The following is a 9,602-nucleotide window of genomic DNA, read 5'->3' on the forward strand; positions in this document are numbered from 1 at the left end:
ACTCATCCAGATTTCGAGAGTGCCTCACGCATGGGTTACCAAGTTGAAGGAGTGGTAAATCGTAAGTTAAAGCATATTTGTTAGGCAGCCTAAAAATAAGTTGTTGGTGCTTGCTTTTGACTAAAGTGTGATCTAACTTTAACGACATCTTAAAGGTAACATGAAGTTTAAAACCAAAAACAAGTTATAGTTCTTTCAAGTTTGGGCTGCTTAAAATTTCTTCAGACTTTCTATATAGCTTCAAAGTAATTATTTTTTAAAACATCAAGGTTCAATACTCAGTCTTAAGAGTTTTTAATTGCACTTTTTTTTGGGAAGTGTATTTCTTTCAGCTTACAAAATTATCTAAGCGATCGGCTTAAAACTTTTTAACTATTTAAAGATAAAAAAGATGTACATTAGTAAACAATGTAAAAGGATAAAACATGTTAGAAAAATTAATTAATATTTTGATTTGCATTTTTTATTATTCTTTTTACATTAATTAAGTTTTCAATTTACTAACAATAAAATAAATTCTCAAAGTCCTTTAAGGGCATGAGTATGATTGTTATTGATTTTATGTGACAAATATGCATTAATGCTGTTCTCATTCGTACAACATTTAACAATAATAAGTAATTTGCGTTTATAAATTATATCTCAAAGTTTTAGCAACAAAATTTAACTAATGGCCTTTTGTTTTAATATAGTACGAAAATTATTTGTATGACGCATATTAAATTAATAATTATGTTAGGTAACCGAGTAAAGATATTCGAACAGATTGAAGTCAGGAGAATCAAATTAGTTATATAGCACCAAAGAAGATCTACAATTTCATGTCTTCTACTCGCCTGCTGCAAAATCGGTGATTTTTCGTACTGCGCGCCACCATAACTAGCGCCATCTACTGAAACGCTTGTAAGATACACTTCGCCACCTATCGGGCACATTTAATAGGTGGCGCTTTAAAGTAAAATACTTACGCTTACGTAGTACGTAACGTTGGGCTTACGAACAAATTTAAAAATTATTCCCAACTTATAAAATAGCGAATTCTGTTGTAAAATTTAATCATATAACTAAAAACTAGTATTACTCAAAGCTACCTTTAAAACTAAAATTTATATTCGTGTTGTTGTCAACCTGACCAACCAAATTTTTTGTCTAAAAGAATTTGTATGGGCTATTAAAATGGAACATAAAACTAATAAATGGGGGTTTTAATGTGTTGAAAATCAACATTAATTTTTGAATAATAAAAGAAAGTATATTAAATAATGCATATTAAATCACTGCAGATAACCATGGTTTTTGCTTATCAACCTTGTAATCCTTGTGATCTCATCCAGCCACCTTGGCCACTTCCTCTCCCGTACTAGGATCAGCATGGAAATTCGCCACGCATATGGCGCGGAAATCGATCACATCGAGGGTCCAGTTCCGGATATACATATCGTTCGCCACGCTTTCCCCGCTCGCGGCCTCCCTCGCAAGGGCCCATTCACCTTTTCATTCATCAGGGGCCTCGTTTGCGATTGCGAGTGCCTTACTCCTTTGTTTACTACCGACGAAGATGCGTAGTAAAAGTAGCGGCGGGCAGCGCCAGTTAACCCAGTGGCTGCAATCTGATACTGGAAGGAAGGTGCAAATCGGAGGGGCGGCCGAAGAAGGTTCGGACGAAGGAAAAAAGAAGAAACATCTGTCGCCACGAAAAAATCCGGTTGCAAGCTGCAACACCGGCTCAAAATGAGCTACAACACGGAGAACATATGATTGAGCTGCCCGAACAAAATGGGAAAGACAAAAAACCCAAAACGCACCTTTTGTATTTTGGAGCAGCTGCCGTTGCTGTCGGTGTTTGGCGGAGTCGGCGGACCGGCGGATCGGGGAGCTGGGGGGCCTCAGACACTCGGCAGCCTGTTGATGAGCCCACAATGCACACATGCTGCAAGCTACATTTTTTATACATCGGCTCTGTGTTGAGCCGGTGGGTCTTCCATTCCACCATAAGTACCAGTCGAGGAAGCCGTCCACATTAAATTCGGTGTTTGTCGCTCGATGGCAGCTGCCGATTCCTCCGGGAGGCTTAAGCGCATCCAAAGAGCTGGAGAAGAGGTGGCTCGAGTTCCGAAAGTTCAGATAGGTCAAGTCGTCAATATGCTGTCAAAATATTTGGCCTTACATTTCTTGGTTTTCTGAGATTTCATTCATGGAAATGGCCAGACGTTGATCATGAGATGATCATTTTGAGATTCGAAAACATTAAAATAAATATAATATCATCTTTAGTTACACTCAATTTCTTACTATCAAAACTAATATTCCTGCCCCTGGTTGTATTTTTCGTGGTTATACTTTCATAGTTCTGCTGAAATACCCTAACTGATATTGCCTGTTGTTCTCGTTTCCTGTTCAAAAATTCGCACTAGTCATTCTGCCTCTCAACATCCCTTTTGGCGCCCTTAAATGTGAACATATGTTGTTTTGGTCGTATCACCCCTAAAAATGTGATTTCTTTCAGTGCAAGCCAAATGGGACAACTATTGGTCCTAGGTAGAATTTGTTATTATATCTAGGTGTATTTATTTTGTTTAAATATTTGGCATTTATATAAAAAAATTGTATACTTTTTATTTATAACCTTATAAATTATTATACTGTTTATGGCTACATCAACAAAAAAGGTATTTTCTAGAAAATAAATTATATTTGTTCAATATTGATATTTAAAAACATTTTTTATTGGAAGATAAATATATATACAGCAGATAATAAGTATATAAACGATTTGAGATATATGATATGCGAGTTCCTTCATCCTTATACGTAGATATCTCTTCGCTGGTCTGGCAGCCCGTGACCGTCGCTTATTTCGTTTCCCTGATCCGGCAGCCCGCGCACTCGTTTTGAAACTCAAGCCCAGCGTAAGAGGACAAGCAAGGCTCATTCGAAATTTGTGCGTGCAACGCGAAGGACGTGCCGCTCCGTAGCTCGCTGTCCCGCTCTCACACTCTCGCACTCCCTCTCGCTCACTCGCGTGTGTCTGCCGCTTCGCATTTGTTGTGTTTGCCACTTTTTGCGCGCCACCCCAGAAAATACGAGTGTGAAGACCGAAAATCGGCAAGTTGGTGCGACCTTTGGTGACGTCAGAGGCTGGGAAAAATCGCCAGGATGTCTGCCAATAATCAGCAGCAGCAGGCGGATCCCTCGGCGGCCGTGGCCGCCCCCGCCGCCTCCTCGGAATACCTGAAGCGCACCTGCCTCATCTGCGGCTGCCACACCAACCAGACGATCAATATCTACGAGCCCCGCTCCGGGCCCAACATCGTCCAGCTAATCCAGGCGAAATTCAAGTTTCAGGTATGGATTTTCCACGAAAGGCACATCCCGCCATGGTTGTGGTGTTGGTGGGGGTGTGGACGAAAGAAATCGATATTGGGGCAACTCGGCGGATGAGTCATGCAACGAAAGAACGTCCTTCGGACAAAGTTTTCCCTGTGCTCGGGCCTCCCATGTGTGTGTGTTTTTGGGTTAAAAGGGGATGAACTTCGCTGGGCGGAAAAATTGGAGTGATTCCAGAGAGAGAGGGGCGGCGGGTGACCATAGGCAGGTAAAGGTAGCTCTCCCTCAGCATCCCACTGGGAAAAAATGTGGTTGTCCCTAGTATGCAAAGAGCAGTTTCTAAAATTCTTTCTGGTTATATTTATTTCCTATATTATAACATTCCTAACACAGCTCTGTAACAATTTGTTATAATATCTTCAATATATTCTTAGGATTGTCATATTTGTCTACTCTTAAATTATTAAAGAGACCTCGTAAAAGGTATTTTCTAAGATATTTTGGCTTAGTATTTCATAGGTAAAGACATTTCGCTCCTTTTATTTATTAACCCAAATCCTTTTATTTTCCCTCGTTTTAATATTTCCATTTCCCTTGCCCTTTGAACTGAGTATCCTGCCCTCTAAGCAGCTGAAGCAATTCCCTAACTACTTTCGGTAATCGGACACTTTGCATATGTGTCGCCACTTAGTTCGATTCCTTTCCCATAATTTCCAACAGCTTGTTCTAATATGGCACAGTGCGGTGTGTGGGAAATGCCAAAGCGGAAGATGGCCAGGGAAATCGATCCTCGATGGAGATCCTGGCATTGTTTTCTGTGGAAGTGAGTTTCGGGTCTCGGATTACAGACACTCCGCTGCGCTGGACTACCTGTACCACAAACCTGCTCGAAGGGCAGATGTGCGGTGGATTTGCCGAGGAGCCGAGATTGCTCCAATTTCTGCGGGCAGTGAACGAACCTTCGACGCACACTCTGCACCCTCTCCTTTTCTCCTCTTTTTTCCATATCCCAAACGACAGCTGTATTTGCCGCTCGGCACTCAAAATCCAAACCCATCAGGGTTCCTGGGTTTTCTGCTGCTGCTTTATCAGCTCTTGAAGGTACGAACCTTCTTCGGGTTTTGTGTGAGATGTTTTTTCGCATATCAACCATTCAATACGAATACCTGGATCTGAGTTCACAGTTTATTGTTCGAAATGCGAGGGGATTTTCTTTAAAGCGATCTACGGTGGTTGAACCCTCGAACAATGCCAAAAATCTGAAGACAGAAATTCCAGTTTCTTGAGTTGCGCAAATCCAAACAAAGGATCTACCCTTAGAGTAAGGTATAGGATACTTCTTGAATCCCTAACTTTTCTAGAAGAAGTCTCTAAAGTGCCGAAGCAAAGCCGAAAACTAGACGTTACTTTGGGTTAGGGGTCTTCTTTAAGTCTGTTTTTTGGGCAATAGTTTGTTATAAGGTTTCCTTGCTATTGGATTAGAAAACGAAAATGGGTCAGGCATATGAAGAGGGTTCTTAAAATGAAGCCCTATCCGAATGTCAACAACTTGAAGTGGTTGCTAACTATCTATATAGTACTCTAAACATGAGCAGATGTATGCATTCACATCCTTACAGTCCTCAACTTTAATTGCTTACGAAATAATCAATTTAATTACGATATACTTCAGCCGCACGCTATTCGATTTCATAATAAAAAAACCCCGCTGCTAACCCCGCCACAACTCGCCCTCCGAAACGCACTCCCCAGGATCGTTAGAATTTACTTTGAACCGTTATTGCGAAACCCTATATGGGGTACTTATGGACTTATGCACCACCTGCCGCGATCGTAGCCTGGCAACCGATCACCCCCATGGAATCTACACCCTCGCAAGTTCTGAACAACATAAAGCCCTCAATGACAGTGCCATAAAGTCCAGTTGCAATCAATTTAGCAGCCTGCCTCCCTATTTTCATACCTCCCTCTATCGTACACTGATAAAAATAAATATATTTGCCTTAAAGGTCCTTAAAAATATCATTAAATGGGCATACAATACAAAAGATTAACCTTTCATATACAAAGTATGGTTGATCAAATTAAAGATTTTATTTAGTATAAATTATATTGTTTTATAAGGGTTTTGAGCCACAACCTTAGGATCATATAATATGAAATCATGTAATGTGTCATAAAATTGACTCAATACTCGTATAATATATTTACTCTCCTACATTTTTAAATTGGCTTGCAATGTTAGTCCTTATTTTTTACAAACTACTATCTTGGGAAGACATCCAAATTTCCCTCAGTGCAGCTCCGATCTGTGAGCGTGTGTGTGGTTTTCTGTCTGCCTTGCACCTGGCCTGCAATTTGCATTATTATACCGTTTACACATGGCCCTTGGTGCACACCTTTTCAGCGCCGAAGCCAAAGGTAAACAGGCAGCCACAATCGCTCCTGATCCTGGCTACCCTACCCCTTCCCCTAGACCCTCTCCCGATCCTTGTAGGTAGTATTCCCCCTGCTCCGATCGACCTTTATCTAATTTCCCGAGCAGCTGTCGCCCATACGCGTGCCTAATATCCGTCATAGTTGGGTCTTAACCCAGTTCTCCTCGTCGGTTCCACTTCGTTTCCATGGGGCGCGTGGCCCTTGGCCAAAACGAGTTTGCTTCGAGGTTCGAGCCTACCGAATATCCCTCTTTCCTTTAGCTTTTGACTGGTTTTCGTTGCCTTCGGAACAGTCGGCCACATCCAGCTGCCGTGTTGGGCGCTTAGTTTTCGTTGGCAGGTGCACGAAATTATTGATACCCCCGGAATGCTGAGGTCTGCTTGGGTAATTAATATGCTCGGGACCGTCTGGCGGTTGTTTTCGGAGTTGTTATGCTTTTTTTGCACCTTTGGTTCGATGCTCATTAGTGGTCGGGTCCCGAGAGCGATCACTAAGTGCATAGGCGTATCGTAATTTTCGAGAGGTTTATTCTGTGGTTATGCTTGGCTTGGGATTACGGGACACGCAATGGAATTCTGGGGCTGAGTCCTAACGACCTTAACGGTGTCCTGTTTGTAATCAATAAATGATTGGTTCTGATGGTGCGGAATGTTATCAGGTAACCCACTTTTTGGGTCACCTCTAATGACACTTTTGGGAATATATAGAGAAGGCTTCATAATGGTCAAGCCATGGTTCAGCTCATCGAATATATTTCTTAGTATATATAAGTTGGGTTTATTCCATTTTGTACTTCACAAAGATAATATAACCACTAATAGTTAACAATCAAAAGCAATATAATTTCGTCTCTTAATTTATTGTTATTTAATACATTTGTATTGCTCTTCAAGAACACATCTTAGATTAAGAGTTATAGCCTATGTTTACTTTATAAGAGTACCTATTGATAGACATCCCTTACTCATCCATCATCTATCTCTCTACTTACAGCCCCTGAACGAGGACAAGTTCCTCTGCTTCAGCTGCAACAACTGGCTGATCAACTGGCACTCCCTGCAGGCGGTCAACAGCAACGAGGCCGAGAGCCAGAGCCAAAGTCCCTCCCACATGGGCAACAGTGTGGTGCAGCAGGAGCGGACCAAGCTGCGACCGGTGGCGATGGTTCGACCCCAGGTGCGAGTGCAGCCCCAATCCCAGCCCCAGCCACAGCCGCAGGTTCCCGTCAATCCCACACCCGCACCCATAGTCTACTCGAAGCGGAGACCCAGCAGCAGCAGACGACGCAGTGCCTCTGTCAGCAGGATGAGCCGAGTGCTGCGGCAATGTTGCATGGAGAGCCTGCGGCGGAGTCCGCAGAAGAAGAGGAGCCAGCAGTCGGCGGTGGTCGTCTACCTCAGGCCGCAGGGTCAGAAGAGGAGCAATCTGATCTGCAAGGTGGAGTGTGTGGCGCCACGAAGGAAACCGTTGGAGCGACCAGCGGTCAAGGAGTTGGTGGCATCCGCACCCGTGCCCCCACCCACCAATACCATTGCCACACCCACATACCAAAGATTCCAGCAACCGAGTGTGGATGGCAAGGTAGTGGCCATGTTCCGGCGACTGGGCACCACGCTCAGCAGGGAAGAGCCACCCGCATCCGCCCCAGAATCAACCACCCCCACCACCAAGAAACTCCCGCAGATCATGAGTCCACTCAAAGAGAGGCCGCGCTGGACGCGGGAACTCGACGAAGATGAGATACTGCTGCAATTCGATAGCGCCATATCCGAAGTCCTGCCAACCACCACCAGCTATCAGGTTACCCAGGGGGAAAACAAGGAGAACCAAAGGGCAGAAGAGATGGAGCTGGAGGAGGAGGAGCAGGCGGAACTGGAAGTGGTGCAGGCAGCGGAAGCGGATGCGACTGCTCCACTGGAACCACCGAGCCACCGCAGCAGCAGAAGCAGTCACCACCAAAATTCCCACCAAGCTGCGCTGCAACTCTCTGGCCTGCGGCTACCACTGGGCCTTAGCATTAGCCTAGTCTAAAAAAAAACGATGGGTCCAAGAGTAATGCCCCACATAAATAGTCAAATTGCATGCACAATACGCAAATTATGAGCATTAGCGAATGTCTAATTTAATAGTACCTCGATTACATTTTAATTGTTAGTCAAATACCTTAATTAATTAGCGGACATAAAATACACACACAACAAGAAAAGACCTAAGAATGTTAAGTTAACGGATGTGGAAAGCTATATTTAAAATATACATATTAGTCATAGGCAATTCCCCGTTTAACCCAAAAAAGAGAAAAAACAAAAACAAATAAACTCCCCTCGAGCCAATGTAGTTGAATTTGTTTGTTTGCTCCAAAAGAAGAAAGTATTACAAAACAACAGGCGAAATAAAAATAGCACAAACGCAATCAAAATATTAACGAAAATGTTTTTTATTTACTTCTTTTCAGCTGGTTAATATATAGGTCCTACCTCGGAGACTTTATACGTTTTTATGAGAATTCAAATTGGATTCTATCATATCTTTCTTTGTGAAATGTGGATTAAGAGGGTCTGTATTTGTTTAAATAGGGTTTTCGATTTGAAATTCGGTTTCATATTTTCGCGCCAATTTTATTGGGACTGCCAACCTGTTTTAATTTTGACTCCGAAAAGTAGGCTTCATTAATTCAATGCTTCATTAATTCATGATCCCGAAAAGTATGCTATTAAAAATTAAAGAATCCCTATCAATTAATTTTGAAGAAATAAAAAATAAGAACACAAATAAATATATTTACTAACTTTTTATCCGTTTCAAGATAGTAAGCTCAAGTTCTTAGCATAGCATTTTTATAATTTTTTTTGCATGTCCTAAAAATGTGCAAATATTATAAAATGTTAGACAGTTTTCCAGTCCGGAAGTTCTCATTTTTTAAGTTTTTAATTGACTCCAATATACTACTATCCCCAAATTCCCAAAATTATCTTTGGCTCACAGGCTTCCAATATGTTATATATGGTTATAAAAACCCCCCGACCCAACATCATATCTGGGTTCTTCCAGAATCAACGACCTTATTGTAGAATTATCGTTTGCTTTCGCCTCGCGTCCGAAAGTCCGATGTGTAATTGCTGGCTTCTGATGTTTTAGCGTATTTATTTGATTTACCCAATTGCGTAGTGAGAACGAACGTGTGGAGGTCAGCATCGTTGTTGCTGTTTATGCAATCGAGACAGCGGTGCGTATACTTATTTTGGCTTACAATATGGCATTTCATCAATACGAACTGATGACTGAGTGGCTGGCAGTTGTGGTTTTCGCCGACATGACTGGCACTGTTAATAATGTGGTGCGGAAATTTCTACGCGCGACTTCAAGTACGCTTTATTGAGACGGCGACTAAGGTTACTTTTATTTATAAATAAATATCAGCGTGCCTTCTGAACTTGAAGATGACTGGGCGCAACGACGACAGGAGAGCGAGCAGTTTCCGGAAATCGCGCATACGCCCGGTGGCCATGCGAGGAGCTCACATCTCTCGACTCGCGATTCTGCCGCCTGCAAATGACGGTCAAGGTTGAGGCACTTTCAGACTCTCAGACAACTTGCCACACGGCACGTTCTACGTTCTGTGCATCGGCAATTGTAGCATTGAGCGGTTTGGGACATTTTTAGCCGGTCCAAGGATGAGCGATCTTGCCAAAAAGTGTAGACTTGTCTAAGGTCAGTGGTGCACAGAGAGAAACAATAGCAAGTATTATGTTTTCAGTAAAGTAAATATGTATGCTGTCAATTTGTAAGTTAATATAAAATAGTATCCTTTAAATAGTGAAGGAAAAGGGTGTTGC

At 42.4% G+C, this 9,602-nt stretch overlaps 1 protein-coding gene across 1 annotated transcript; it reads left to right on the forward strand.

Moving 5' to 3' along the window:
- Nucleotides 1–2,956: 2,956 nt before the first annotated feature.
- On the forward strand, nt 2,957–8,185 carry LOC108023085 (protein phyllopod). The gene is made up of 2 exons (XM_017092338.2): nt 2,957–3,345; nt 6,760–8,185. The coding sequence occupies exons 1-2, from the start codon at nt 3,157–3,159 to the stop codon at nt 7,795–7,797; spliced, it is 1,227 nt and encodes a 408-aa protein (XP_016947827.1). The 5' UTR covers nt 2,957–3,156; the 3' UTR covers nt 7,798–8,185.
- Nucleotides 8,186–9,602: the final 1,417 nt, after the last annotated feature.

This window comes from Drosophila biarmipes, chromosome 2R (genome assembly GCF_025231255.1).
Source record: "Drosophila biarmipes strain raj3 chromosome 2R, RU_DBia_V1.1, whole genome shotgun sequence".
Taxonomy (NCBI): domain Eukaryota; kingdom Metazoa; phylum Arthropoda; class Insecta; order Diptera; family Drosophilidae; genus Drosophila; species Drosophila biarmipes.